This window comes from Dromiciops gliroides, chromosome 3, assembly GCF_019393635.1.
Source record: "Dromiciops gliroides isolate mDroGli1 chromosome 3, mDroGli1.pri, whole genome shotgun sequence".
NCBI classification, from domain to species: Eukaryota; Metazoa; Chordata; class Mammalia; order Microbiotheria; family Microbiotheriidae; genus Dromiciops; species Dromiciops gliroides.
In genome coordinates this window covers 331,627,782-331,643,383 of record NC_057863.1, presented here as the reverse complement: position 1 = coordinate 331,643,383, position 15,602 = coordinate 331,627,782, and the positions used below count along the sequence as shown (strand labels likewise).

Below are 15,602 nucleotides of genomic sequence, written 5' to 3'. Positions count from 1 at the left end.
GAATATAATCACATGTTGGTCACACACACACACACACACACACACACACAAAATCTTCTCTGCAGCGAGATTTATAGAGTAAGAATATTCCACTGCCTTCTCATTTCCCATGTGATCAGAAAGTACTTCCTGTGACATAACTCTGATTTAGTTCCAGCCTATGTTCTCTCTGGCACATAAGAAAATAGGGTTGGGGAAACTTGAGCTTCCAGGCTTTCTCAACCCCAGAAAATTTGGGGTTTAGTATTGGATTAGCAAATATTTTTGTTATTGAACTTAAGAATTGTCATATGGATTGATTCCTTAGATGATCTCACCAAGTACTCATAAAGTCACTAGATATATTTTGAACAATATTGTCACGTGACAGCAAAAAGCAATTCAGGAGGAAATTACTAGGTTGCACCTAGAACATTTGGAAGTGAAACCAGAAGGAGAAAAATGGGTGCAAAATAGAACAGATCTACTAGAATTTCTATTTATTTTCATTGAGATTCCATAGTTCAGCTACCAATATGGCACCACAAATATAGTACATGGTATGCAGTATGCCAGGTAAAAACTGGCAATGGTGCTTAAGAAAATATAGGAGGGGCAGCTAGGTGGCGCAGTAGATAGACCATCAGCCCTGGATTCAGGAGGACCTGAGTTCAAATCCAGCCTCAGACACTTAACACTTACTAGCTGTGTGACCCTGGGCAAGTTGCTTAACCCCAATTGCCTCACCAAAAAAAAAAGAAAGAAAGAAAGAAAGAAAGAAAGAAAGAAAGAAAGAAAGAAAGAAAGAAAGAAAGAAAGAAAGAAAGAAAGAAAGAAAGAAAGAAAATATAGGAAAGTGTGGCTAGACTTGACCAAGTATGTCCAGAAGAAATTTGTGTTCTAGGGTACACTTTAACCCTAAAGATATTAAAAGATTTTTAATTTTAATTTTGTTTTGTTTTGTGGGGCAATGAGGGTTAAACGACTTGCCCAGGGTCACACAGCTAGTAAGTGTCAAGTGTCTGAGGCCAGATTTGAACTCATGTCCTCCTGACTCCAAGGCCAGTGCTTTATCCACTGCACCACCTAGCTGCCCCCTTTAATTTTAATTTTTAAGAATTTTAATTTTCACCAATTCTCAAGGTATCTCAAAAAAGGAAATATTGCAAAAGAATGAGAAAGATCACAAATAGTGGTTTTATGCAAAAAGGCAGCTAAGAAGATAATTGTAACTACAGACCCATATGCTTGCTTTCTCATCTTCATAAAATCTTTGAGAGCAAACAATGCCCATAGTAAGGGTATCCTCAATGAATGCATGAGAAAGGAACAGGCAGGATTTAGAAGGTGGTTTTCTGTAGATTATCACATCACTATGGTTACACAACTGCCTGCTATAGAGAGTTATAAAAAGTATATAAACTCTTGTTTCATTTCCTAATTTTAGGAAAGCATTTGACTTTGCATAGTCTTGACAGTTCACCTCAGACAAAGTTCCTCTCACATATACCTCAGAATCATACAAGAATCCATGACTGATGTGACCACAGAAGTAGCTTAGTTTCAGCATGCTGCTGAGTACTTACATCAAAGAAGGTATTAAAACACGTTGATCAATATGTGTTCAACAGAGGTGTCATCTGTTGTTATGGATAACATCCTGTGTAAAGTCCAAATGAAAGAAAGTTGGACTCTAGTTAGTGAAATGTCCACATGTCCCTTTTTGCAGTGACAGAGCCCTTCAAAACTGCCTCGGAGAAATCCATAACAATGCACAATTAATCTATCCCATCTTCCTCTCTAGAGAGACAAAAGTAGATGAAAAATGCATGTGGTTAGACAGGTAGCCCATAAATATGCTTGGACAAGCAATGCCGGTGGGTAATGATCTGGGCCGAGGATTGAGTTGGGAGGGAGCTATCAGGCTGGATGGTATTTAGGAAATTGCACAGTGATTTCAAATTGATCACCACTGAAAAACTATTGAATTACCATTGAATGAATGAAACCAGTGAATGCCATTATTCTCGGAGTAATGCTGTTCACTGATGAATTATCATCTCAAAAGAATTCAAAGGACAGATGGAAATGGAAAGATGCATGACAGGCAAGCAGACTGCAGTATATTACCAGCAGTGGCTTGTACATGAGGAGTTGCATGAGGGGTATTACTTATATCGCTGGAAAAGAAAGCGTACTGGTCATATAGCAAGAGTAAGAAACGGGGCAGTTAGGTGGCACAGTGGATAAAGCACTGGCCCTGGATTCAGGAGGAACTGAGTTCAGATCCAACCTCAGACACTTGACACTAGCTGTGTGATCCTGGGCAAGTCACTTAACCCTCATTAATCCACCAAAAAAAAAAAAGTGAGTAAGAAACAGCCAAAGGATGGGTCCAAGTGGTACACAGGCATCCTTGAGGTACTAAAAGAACAAGTAGAATTTATGGAGAAATGCAGACATAATCAAAAGGGATAGAGTGGGGTATGATCTTAACCACCATGTAGGCAGTATACACAGATGAAATCACAGATCCATGTAAGGAGCAGTATAGAATTTCTGCCCTTAAATTTTTAACTTAATTTTCCCAGAAGGATTTTTATACCATGATTACTTAAGTTGTCATTCCCATGGAGAAACATTTAGCCCCTACCTGAGTGCTCTTGTTACAGTAAAAGTCTAGCCACTGCAACGACAAAGGTCAATATTAATTATTTTCAGATATTCTCCATAACATATTAAGATAATACGAACATTGTAATAGGATGTGTTATTTTCAGTTGTTTCTTCACTAATAATTGATTTACACAGATCCATCCACATTCTCTTACCTGGACTTCTTTGTAACTAAGGATACACGGTTGTTAATGAAACATCTCAATTAAGAGTTCAGTCTGTGGTCATGAAAAAGATCATAACTAACTGTACAAACGGAGATCGAATTCACAATCTTGACCTGATTAGCTCTGTGTTCTAAGCTAACTGGCAACAGACTTCCCTTTCAATTGTATGAAGCCTCTTAATTATAGATTAATTAAGAGCTCTTAATTGTGGATAAGCCTTTTAATCCCCTGGGTAGCCATCACAGTTAACCACATTTTCCAGATATGTGTATTTTGCATTTGCTAATTGCTATCTTTCTGTTCCCAACAGGTTATAGAGAAGAGATACTTTATTCGAGATGGTAACCAGGTCAGTGACCATCTTTTTTCTTTCCATAAAACAGGGCCCATAACAAAAGTTAAGGTGATAGGTTTTGCCTTTTATGATGTATGTTGGCTCTGGAAATGTTTTCCTGAATCTTAGGTATTAAATGGTAATGACCACCATAATGATTCTCAGAAGACCTGTATCATTAAACCTTACCCTTAGATTTGAAATAGTTTGATTTCTAGGGGAATTATAAAAACACAAAGTGACAGGGATTACTCTTGGCCCAAAAGAAACCACATGTGCTGTTTTCTTCTAATCCTGGCATTAAGGAACAGGCTACAATTCATTTTAACAGGGGCAGCTAGGTGGCCCAGTGGATAAAGCACCGGCCCTGGATTCAGGAGTACCTGAGTTCAAATATGGCCTCAGACACTTGACACTTACTAGCTGTGGGACCCTGGGCAAGTCACTTAACCCCCATTACCCCGCAAAAACCAAACAAACACTTTAACAGGTTACAATTCACTTTAAACTCTAATAGAATAGTTAAATAATGTTCAATCTTGACCTTGAAATTCTACTGTCTTAATTTAGGTTATACTGTTATTAAAGGAGTTTACCTATATATCTTTGGTTACTATACTTTGGCAGCATTTTTACCTTACCTTATTCTTAGAGTTTGATTTTCTTAGCAAAACCTCTCCTATAAAGTAGTTCCACAATATAAATGTGTGAATGTATCTCCGGGTCATTTCACTGTAGAAAACAAGAAATAAGAGAGAAAGACAGACATGTTATTAGGGATAGGGGTATGTTCCATCTACTTTAGACATAACTTTTTATCTTCCTATCTACAGATGCCTGGCTTTCCTGACCGAAAGAGATTTGGTGGAGGAGTTCTAAAGAACCTTCATTATGACTGAAATATACTCATCCTTTTAAAGATTGAACAAGAGGGAACAGATTTTCCCTTCTTAATGGGCTCCAGGGGCAATGTATTGGCTGTTAGAATGCCCAGCCTTTCATGCATCTGTCTTAAGAATTCTATTCATCATACTTCCCCACTAATGGAAAAATAAAGGGAAATGATAATAGGGGTCATTCCTTCTCTATCCCTGGCTTCTGTGAATTATCCAGCCATTTGGAAATAGATGGTACTATCAGGTTTAAGCACCAAGCTGCACTGACTTGGTGCTACAGTGAAAATTTACCCTTGCCCAGTACAAAATGGTTTTTTTGTGTGTTTCATCTAAACTTGAGTATATTTTTAAATGGGTATGTATTGTTTTAAACTCTTAAGAGTAGAAGTCATATTAGCCGGTCCTTAAATTGTTTTTAGTAGCTAGCTATCACTGGCTTTTTGTCATTTTCAAAGAGGAATAGCAGAATTAATTATTTCTTCACCCCAATCACATCCTCTTCACGATAGTAGTCTTGTCTGCTTCCCCTCCTCTTCCTCCCAAATGGCTCAGTGACTAGAAGAGGCTGACTAAGAGCTGCAGTTAGATATAAATACAAATTAATAATACATGGGCAACAACAGTAACAGAAAAATTAAAAAAATTGGTCAGAAGTTGGCAGCTCCCCAAATCCTATAATCATTGAGCTCTACCTGACTGCAGTCCTCACTGAAACCTATTTGGGAATAAGCAGGAAGCATTTGTAGACCAGCAAAAAAAGCAGCGAGTGACTTCCAGCCCCTTCACTTTTTATTTATTTGAAGTAAAATTCAACTCTGAAAGAGTAAATCTTAGTTCACTCACATGTACTCGGTGAATTAGGAATATTATTTTTGGTGCCAGCAATGGAGGATTCACTGTGAGAGAAGTAAAAATAGGCTTTGCAGACACACATTCACTGGAAGTAGATATGAATTATGGAACAAGATTCTTGGCTTTCTTGATGGCCCAATAATTGGTTTAGGATCATGTCAGTTTTTTGCACAGCCTTCCTTTTTTGATTTTTGCCCATCATTTTCCCTTGTTGCAGTGAATCCTGATTTTGCTGCCTTCCTCAGAATCTCCTTGATTGACCCTCTGTCCTCTCCCCGCCTCCAGTGTTCATCTCAGCTTCAATTATCTCCTTCCTCCCATCTCTCTCCATGATTTTTTAATTAAGTTCCCACCTCACAGCTTCATTTCCTCATTGTAAAAATAAAGCATTCACACTCCAGTTTCTTCTCTATCTTATTCTCCCATTTTAATTACATTTCAACACTTAGTCAGTCCATAATCAGAAGAGAAGAGTTTACAATAGGGTTTTACGAGACAGGCTTGGAGACCACCTGTCACTACCACTTTAATCCCATAGTTCTGGCCACACTTGAAGAGGGGTTGGTGATGGGAGGCAGGGTGTGGCAGAGCTGCATAACACCCGTGCCACATGTGGATTTTGGCATAAGTGTTAATGTTGTGTCTGGGACTGGGCATTGTTTGTCATAGATTCAACAACACCTGGGCAGCATTCTCCTTCCAAATGTGGCACTCATCTTTCCCGTGTAAAAAAAAATTAAGTAACATCCTTGTCTCTCTTTCCCTTCTCTCAGTCATTGATGTCAGGCATTATCTCTCCTCATTTTAAATTAAAGTCCATTCCAGTTTATCCCCCCGAAAAAACAAAACGCAAAAATACCTTCCCAGAGGCAGTGCTTGCTATCTTCCTTTTACAAAATGAATGAACTTAATTCTTTCTCACTACCCCAACTACATCTTTTTCAAAATAATCTACTCCCTTCACACCAAGAAATGTGTGGCAAGTGTAAGTTGTGTCAATACAAGACTTAATGTAAAGAGAGAGTTTATGTTAGATGATTTTGAATGCCCTGATCAGGGATGGCCTGAGGCAAAACTGAAGGAGGTAGTTGGGCTTTGGATCTCTTCCCTGTCAATTTCATTTTTCCTCCTTCCTGCTTTATCCAACTCCCATAAGCTTCCCCAGGCAACTATCCTATGTCCATTCTTGCTTTCAGCCAGATGTCAGCTGATTCTTGCTAAGGGGTGAGCTCATGATTTAACATCTGCGGGGAACTTTTGAAAACAAGAAAGCCTTCAAGACCCAAAGGAATTAAACTATAATAGTTAAATGGCAAGGTGATATTTCTAGGCAGGAGTTGCCTGTACTATCTAGTTGTTAATAAGGTTGGCCCTGGGACTGGGATCATAGAGCAAAGCATGCCTCTTCCCATCCATTTACTCCTTATCAGAGCATTCTCCTGTTGTGTCTCCAGCTAAGACTGCCTCAAACGCAGCAAGGTCATGTTTGCAACATTTAAATGGGTGACCTGCTGGCAATAGGTCCCTTCCCCATTACCACTGCTGCTCCATCTTCACATCTAGCTGGAGAAGAACAACTACCACCCTTTTCAGAAGAGGATGAAGATTTGGCACACTACCTCTGAAATGTTGCCAGTACCTCTACATCTCACCTTCTGTTTAGCCTGGTCCTTGATTCACTGTATTTTTTAGAATTGCCTCTTTCATAGGGATGGTTTTATTAAGTAGTTGAGTATTTCCTTTTTTTATTTTATTTTTTTGGTAAATAGCATTTTTCCCCAATTACTTGTAAAGATAGTTTTCAGTATTCATTTTTTATAAGATTTTGAGTTCCAAATTTTTCTCCCTCCCTTGCTTTCTATCTCCCCAAGACAGCAAGCAATCTGATATAGGTTATGCATGTGCAATCATGTTAAACATGTTTCCACATTCGTCGTGTTATAAAGAATCAGAACAAAAGGGAAAAACCAGGTAAAAAACAGTGAAAACAGTATGCTTCAATCTGCATTCAGACTGCATGGTTCTTTCTCTGGTTGTCCAGGGCCTTTTCCATGAGTCTCTTAGAATTGTCTTGGATCATTGTATTGCTGAGAAGAGCTAAATTCATCTTAGTACATCATAGCACAATGTTGCTCTTACTGTGTACAGCTTTCTCCTGGTTCTGCTTACTTCACTAAGCATCAGTTCATATAAGTTGAGGTTTTTCTGAAATCCTGCTCATCATTTCTTACAGCACAATTGTATTCCATTGCAATCATATACCACAACTTGTTCAACCATTCCCCCATTGATGGACATCCCCTCAACTTCCAGTTTTTTGCCACCACAAAAAGAGCTGCTGTAAATATTTTTGTACATGTAGATAGATCCTTTCCCTGTGTGAGAAAATATTAATAATGGATTTCTAGGAAAGATCCAGATATCAGTCTAGTTGCTATCTCCCCCTAACCCCAGAAAGTTTTAATTCAGTGCCTGGGATGTGCCCAGGTGAACAAAAGGATTGATTGATTGATTGATTCTTTCATTTAGCTAGGGGAAGAAGCATACCTAGATATTGGAATTTGCCCTTTTTGCATGCTCTAGACAACCCTCAAGTCATGTCAATCAATGGAACCAAATGATGCTATAGCCAATTAGCTTACATCAATATATGGTGACCCACCTCTACCAAAAGAGAATAAAAAGCCTTGACCACAAGAGGCTTGCTCTCGAGGTTTTCCCCCTTGGCTCAGAATGCTGTCTCTTAAAGGTATGTAATTGTTTAGGCCTGTAGGCCCGAGGCTAGTGGGGAAGCCAGGGAGACACAGGGTTGATACTTTACTAATATGTAATATTAATCAATAATAAATACCGCCAAAATGGATACAATAGCCATTAATATATAACTAGTAATAATTTTAGAAAATACAGTTTAGCACAAATAATTTAAGAAAATGTTAGTTAGTTAGTTGACTTTCCTTAACTATTTTTACTTGTTATAACTGAGGAATCGAGGAGAAGTGCTATGATAAATTTGAAGAGGGAGAGATCCCTTGGGGGATGAGGAAGGGTGTCAGGGAGGCATTGTGGGAGATATGTATTTGAGAAATCAAGGGATACTTCCCTTAAATGAAAGGTGGGAACCCCCAGCAGGCCAAAAGGGGAATGTGAAGTGTGAAATACGCTTTGCAGACCGGGAGGGAACTAGGTGAGTAAAAGCTGTTGGAGGGGAAATTATGTTCCCAAGTTCCCAGAGCTAATGACTGGTTGCAGCCAGAATTTGAATTTAGGCCTCCTGTCTCCTAAGTGGGTATTATTTCAACTATACTGAGCAGCCTCCCCATCATACAAGTATGCAAATTCAGTTTGTTGTTGTTTGTGACCAACTCTTTAAGACCCCATTTGGGGTTTTCTTTCTTTTTGTTTGTTTATTTAGAATTTTATTTTTCCAAATTACATGTAAAAACAAATTTTAACATCATTTTTTTTCAAACTTTGTGTTCCAACTTCTCTTCCTCTCTCCCTCCCCACCCCCACCCCCCCCCAAGAGCTCAGGCAAATCAATATAAGTTATATATGAGTAGTCATGAAAAACATCTCCACATTAGCCAGGTTGTGAGAGAAAACAGACAAAAACAAAACTTCAGATTAAGGAACTATCAAAAAAAAAAGCTTCAATCTGTTTTCAGATTCCATCAGTTCTTTTTCTGTAGAGGGATTGTAATTTTCATAAGTCTTTAAGAATTATCTTGGATCACTGAATTGCTAAAAATAACCAAGTCATTCACAGCAGATCATCTTACACTATTGCTGTTATTTTGTATATAGTACATTTCACTCTGCATCAGTTCATGTAGGTCTTTACAGGTTTTTCTGATAGCATCCTGCTCATCATTTTTGTTTGTTTGTTTCCAATAAAGTAACTAACAAAAAAAAATTATGTTTCAATCTGTATTCAAATACCATCAGTTCTCTCTCTGTAGATGGATTGCATTTTTCATAGGACCTTTGGAGTTGTCTTGGACCATTGCATTGCTGAAAATAACCAAGTCATCCAGAGCAGATCATCTCACAATATTGCTGTTATTTTTTTATACAGTAGATTTCACTTTGCATCAGCTCATGCAGGTCCCTCCAGGTCTTTCTGATAGTATCCTGCTCATCGTTTTTTTATAGTAAACTACATTTATATAGTACTTTAAAAAGAGATTTCCTTACAATGAACCCATGAGGTTAATTATTGCAACACCAGCAATAGATAACTTTGGTGTATTCTTTCAATTTCTATTTTACTTTCTGCTTCTAGAATATCAAAGCAATTTCCCCTGACAATCTCTTGGAAGATGATGTCCAAGCTCTTATTTTGATCATGGTTTTCAGGTAGTCCAATAATTCTCAAATTATCTCTCCTGGATCTATTTGCCAGGTCACTAGTTTTTCCAAGAAGATATTTCACATTGCCCTCTATTTTTTTATTCACTTGGATTTGCTTTATTGCGTCTTGGTTTCTCATAAAGTCCCTAGCTTGTTCAATCCTAATTCTTAGGCAATTATTTTCTTCAGAGAGCTTTTGTATCTCCTTTTCCATTTGGCTTTTCAAGCTGTTGACTTTTTTCTCATGACTTTCCTGCATCACTCTCATTTCGCTTTCCATTTTTTCCTCTACCTCTCTTACTTTATCCTCAAAGTACTTTTTGAGCACCTCTATGGCCTGAGACCAATTCATATTTTTCTTGAAAGCTTTGGATGTAGGAGCCCTGCCGTTGCTATCCTCTTCTGAGGGTGCACCTCGATCTTCCTTTTCACTAAAGAAACTTTCTATGGTTTGCAGCTTTCTCTGCTTGCTCATCTTGCCTGTCTTTTACTTGACTTTTACTTGACATCTTACAGTGGGGCCCTTCTTCCAAGATACTCTGTCTCAAGCTTCAGGGGGGTGATCCCAGGTGTTACCATTTAAGGAAGGGCAGGTTCTTAACTTGCCTGACCTGTTCTCTGGTCATAGATAACCCCAGGCCAACTTGCTTATTAACCAGGCAGCGAAACTTTGTGTGCTATGGTTGTTAGTTCTAATGAGCCTGTTCCTCTCCCCTACCTGGTCCTCCCACTGCTCAAGATTTCTTCCTGGTTCCCTTCTGGGGTAGAACAGCTCAATTCCTCCTCAGGTCCCGCAGACACCTCTGTATTTTCCCCCCTTGTCAGCCGTTCTGCCCTTGCACCAGACCATGAGCTTAGTTCCAGAAGATGACGGTGCTGCAGCTGATTCAGAGGTAAGTTTCTCTGTCACAGGCTGCTTGGGGCTGGATCTGTGTTGGCGCAAGTGTGGGGTTGGACTCCACTCCCAGCGTGGTACCCCATCCTGCTGAACTTCTAAGTTGTCTGGTTGGAAAATTATCTCAGCCCTTCTTTTGGTGGGTTCTACTGCCCCAGGAGTTGTCTTATCACTGTGTTTGGAGTTTTTTGGAGTAATTGTGTCAGGAGTTCTGAGCCCATTTAGGGTTTCCTTTTTTTTTTTTGGTGAGGCAATTGGGGTTAAGTGACTTGTCCAGGGTCACACAGCTAGTAAGTGTTAAGTGTCTGAGGCTGGATTTGAACTCAGGTCCTCCTGAATCCAGGGCCAATGTTCTATCCACTGCACCACCTAGCTGCCCCCATTTGGGGTTTTTTTACAGAAGTGGTTTGTCATTTCCTTCTCCATCTCGTTTTACAGATGAGGAAACTGAGGCAAATGGAGCAAGGGACTTGCCCAGGGTCACAATAGTAAGTTGTCTGAGGCCAGATTTGAACTCAGTAAAATGAGGCTTTCTATCTGCAACCCCAGCACTCTATCCATTGTACCACATAGCTCCCTTGCTCAAATATAGTTACTGTATCTCAATCTTGTTCCAAAAATAGATCATGGCCAAACAAAATGGCTACTCAATTGAAAGGGAATCAGGAAAGTACTAGATAAAAAGTATGTCTTTTTCAAATAGAACATTGTATTTACATTAGCAAAATCACACTTCTTTGGGCTAGTGGCCAAAAGGAGGTTGGGGGTGGAATAAGTATATTATTCTAGAATTGTATGCCATAACAATATTTAATATTAAATGGAGTAGCATGGAATGATGGATAATGTACTGAAAGTCAGGAAGAGCTGGGTTCTAATTCTATAATTTCCTAGTGTGAACAAGTCACTTAATTTATCTGAGCTTCAGTTTTATCTGAGGGCAGCTAGGTGACACCATAGTGCACAGTCCCAAGCCTGTAGTTGGAAAGAATCTTCTCGATGAGTTCAAATAAGACTTCAGACACTTAATAGCTGTGTGACCCTGGGCAAGTCATTTTATTCTTCCTCAGTTCATATGTAAAATGAACTGGAGAAGGAAATGGAAAACCACTCAAATATCTTTGCCAAGAAAACCCCAAATAGGATCATAGAGTCAGAAATGACTGAAACAACTCAACAACAGTTTCCTCTATGTGTCTTGGCTGATAGGTTGGTAGACCTAGAATCAAGAAGACTTAATTTTAAGTCTGGCCTCATAAACTTCCCAGTTGTGTGACTCTGGGCAAGTCACTTAACCTCTATTTGCCTCAGTTTTCTCAGTTGTAAAATGGGTAAAATAATAGTATGAATCTTGGAGGGTTGTCGTAAGAATCAAATGAGAGAATATTTGTAAAACGTTGAGCACAGTGCCTACCACATAGCAGGTGCTATATAAATGCTTATTCCCTTCATACTTCCCCATCAGAAGAGGGAAAATATCTATAATCTTGTGATCCTATACCCTATAGTCTGCACTAGCAGAACTTTGAGACTTGGATAAGAATGTATTAGAGGGCTTCATAAATCTTACAGTGCCAGCATATAAACGCTAGCATAGAGACCAGAGACAATGCTTAGCTGAGGCTGAAGGGAGCTGTTGAGTAGCAGCAATTTCTAGCCTTTCCCTACCCATTGTGGTTGACCTGTATTCATCTCTTAGGAAAGCCTGACAGCTGATTAGGGAACCATGCTCCCCATTCTCACATTCATGGGTTCATCACCCTTACCCAGGCTACTCAAGGATATTTACTCTTGCCTCTAATGCAGTGTTTCTCAAGAAGAAGAGAAGGAGGAGGAAGAGGAAAAGGAAAAAGAAGGAAGAGGAGGAGGAGGCAAAAAAGGAACCCAATGTACACTATAAATCTGGTATAGGACAGGCCATTTATTGCCACATAGAATGCATATGTTAGCAAAATGATTTAAATAGAATTCAATATCTTAAGTTATTATTACTGATAGTCAGCTGGAAAGTACTAGTACATGACTGTTCTAACTCTTTGAAGGTTTGGGTTTTGGGGTGTTTTTTTTTTCTCTCTGTTCTTTGGTGAAGGCTGTGACCTTGAGAAATTCAGGTCAGGAAAGTGAGCCCCTGGATGTCTAGAAGCTTGAATCCATGCCACGTTTTACAGACAGTCAAGCCTAATGAGGATCTGTTGTTGTTTGTTCTTCCTTGTGGAAGAGGACTGTGACTTCAGGGTGTCATGACTTGTGGTAAATTGGATTTAGTTTTGTTTTTGGTTTTGTGGGGCCCCCACTTCTATAACACTGGCTTTTTTTTTTTTTTTGGTGAGGCAGTTGGGGTTAAGTGACTTGCCCAGGGTCACACAGCTAGTAAGTGTCAAGTGTCTGAGGCCGGATTTGAACCCAGGTCTTCCTGACTCCAGGACTGGTGCTCTATCCACTACGCCACCTAGCTGCCCCTGTGAATTGGATTTAAATGAGGGAGGACTGTGCAAGGTCACCAACCTCACTCTCTCCTCCAGAGCCATTTGTGTCCGGTGGCAAGATATATATCAAAACGACTAGAGATGGCCCTGAATGTTTAAGGCAAGTGGAGTTAAGTGACTTACCCAGGGTCACACAGCTAGTAAGTGTCTGAAATCACATTTGAACTCAGAACCTCCCAATGTCAGGGCCAGTGCTCTATCCACTGCACCACCTAGATGCTCCAATGAGGATTTAGGTCTCAAGTGACTAAGTGGATAGAAGGCAGTCAAAATGGAGTGGAAGCAATTCATCTATCAGCTATACATTTGGAAGTGAACTTGGCAGAGCAAATACTATGCAGAAACTGCTTTAAATATCATCTTAATCTCTCTAGGGACTGAGGTGGTTATAGGGAAGAGTGTGCCCTGAGGTGTTGGCAGGGAAACACTTTCTAACTTCTTTTCTCAGTAAATTTACAATTTTTTTGTAAAAATGAATTTATACTAATTAGTTAAATAGTATTAGGGCATTGATTCACTTAAGGGTACTGATGATAAAGGGAACAATTAACTATAACTGGAGATTGATAATGAGGAAAACAGACTGGAATCAGAATTCCAGCCGATAGCATTATAGAAAGGTGTGCCAACACCTCAGATCTTCCCCACCACCACCAAGGGAATATGTGGCCTTGTTTTGGGGAACCCAGCCTGTCAGTGGGAGTGGGAGTTGGGATGGGAATACCCCCTTCCAAATTATAAAGTCTATACTGAAATTAGGCAACTGTTAAATAAGTCCTTAGAATGGATGAAAATGAACTCAAACTCGAAACGTACAAAACAGAACCCTCCCCCCCCCAAAAAAAAAAAAACAAGACCAAACAAACCAACAACCAACCTTCTTCTCTGGTAAGGGAACCACCATCCTCCCAGTCACTCAGACTTGAAAGTTCAGTGTCACCTTCAAACCTTTTCTCTATTCACACAATCTGTTGCCAAATTTTATTATTTCTGCTTTCGGATCTTTTGTATACACAGCCTTCTCTCCACTCACATAGTCACCATCCAATGCAGGCTTGCAACACCTCCGGACTCTCATCAGCCTGAACTATTGCACAGCATTCCCCCTGCTTTCCCTCCTTCACGTTTCTCTTCATTCCAATCAAGTCTACTCTACTTAGATTCCAAAGTTATTTTCCTAAAGTGAAAATTTTACCTTTACTCCAGTGGCTTCCTACTAACCCTGAAGTATAAAATATTCTGTTTGGCATTTAAAGCCTTTTACAAGGGTCCTTTTCTTCCTTTTCACTTTTTTTTTTTACACTTTGTTCCCCACAGGTACTCTACCCTCCAGGGACACTAACTGCCTGGATACTCCATGCCTTGGGCTTTGTTGAAGGGCTGTAGCTGCTAAGGAAACTGAGGATTACTTCTTATTATGTACCATCTAGGCCCTCTAGTTCAAGTCTGAGGGAAAAAAAACTAGTCACTGATAAAGATCTCATTTTTTTTTCTTTTTTCTTTGAGGGGAAAGGCAATCAGGGTCAAGTGATTTGCCCAAAGTCACACAGCTAGTAAATGTCTGGGGTCAGATTTGAACTCAGGTTCTCCTGGCTCTAGTCCTCTATCCACTGCACCACATAGATGCCCCTTCATTTTCTTTCTTTTTTTTTTTTTTTAGTGAGGCAATTGGGGTTAAGTGACTTGCCCAGGGTCACACAGCTGGTAAGTGTTAAGTGTCTGAGGCCAGATTTGAACTCAGGTACTCCTGACTCCAGGGCCAGTGCTTTATCCACTGCACCACCTAGCTGCCCCACCCCTTCATTTTCAAGCTATGTAAGGAACTGTTTCAAATTTATAAAAGTCATGCCTCAGTTGATAAATGGTCAAAAAATATGAACTGGAAGTTTTCTAAAGAAGAAATTCAAGCCATCAATAGTTATGAAAAGTGTGTCAAATCACTATTAGAGAAACACAAATTAAAACAACTTCAAGGTTCCACTTTACACCCACCAGATTAGCAAAATTGATAGAAAGGGAAAATGACCGAAGTTGGAGCAGTATGGAAAAAAACAGACACTTTAATGCACTGTTGGTAGAACTGCCATTTGGTCCAGACACTCTGGAAAGCAATTTGGAACTGTGCCTCAAAAGGTAATAAACTGCCTCTCCTTTCACCACTACTGGGTCTTTACTCCCAGAGATAAAAGAAAGGAAAAAGACCCATACATACAAAAATATTTATATCAGCTCTTTTTGTGATGGCAAAGAACTGAACACTAAGGAGGTGCCCATAGATAGAGAAAAGCTGAACAAATTATGGCATTGGAATGTAATGGAATACTGTTGCGCTATAAGAAATGGTGAAGGGAACAGTTTCAGAAAAACCTGGAAATATTTGTATGAACTGATGCAAAGTAAAGTGAGTAGAACCAGAGAACAATGTACACAATAACAACATTATAAAGACAAACAACTTTGAAACACTCTGATCAATGCAGTAACCAGCCATAATAAATAATGAAGCATGCTAGCCATCTCCTAACAGAAAGGTGATGGACTTAGGGTATAAAAAGAGACATTTTAAAAAATATGGCCATGTAAAATTTTGTTTTACTTGGCTATGTATATTTGTTACGAGGGTTTTCTTTTTCTTTTTCCCCCTAAGGTGGAGTAGGGGAAAGGATAAGAAAATGTTTGGGGGTTCATTTTTTAAAAATAAAGACAAGCACAGCAAGAGAAATTGCTTTATTCAAATGCCCTGAAAATCCTCTCTATTTAAAGGTCATTGACTACTAAATTGTACTATTCCTTTTTTTTTTTTAATCTTCCCTTCATTGGAGTGATATTTAGCCTATCTCCTTTTTCCCCTAGTCAATAACTCAAAAGGAAAGGAAAACATCCTTCCTGTAACCACTCAGAAACAGTTCTGGATCTGATTTTAAATACACACACACTACAAACAAACCATATAAAGCAATGTCA

General features: G+C 39.3%; 1 protein-coding gene across 1 annotated transcript in view; it reads left to right on the top strand.

Annotated features, from left to right (window-relative positions):
* The window catches only part of RABL3 (RAB, member of RAS oncogene family like 3), a 60,207-nt gene extending 55,963 nt beyond the window's left edge, over positions 1-4,244 (top strand). Inside the window, exons 7-8 of the mRNA XM_043998802.1 lie at positions 3,133-3,171; positions 3,990-4,244. Coding sequence (XP_043854737.1) covers positions 3,133-3,171; positions 3,990-4,055 — 105 coding nt within the window. The 3' untranslated portion in view covers positions 4,056-4,244. The remainder of the gene's footprint in view (positions 1-3,132; positions 3,172-3,989) is intronic.
* The last annotated feature ends 11,358 nt before the right edge of the window (positions 4,245-15,602 follow it).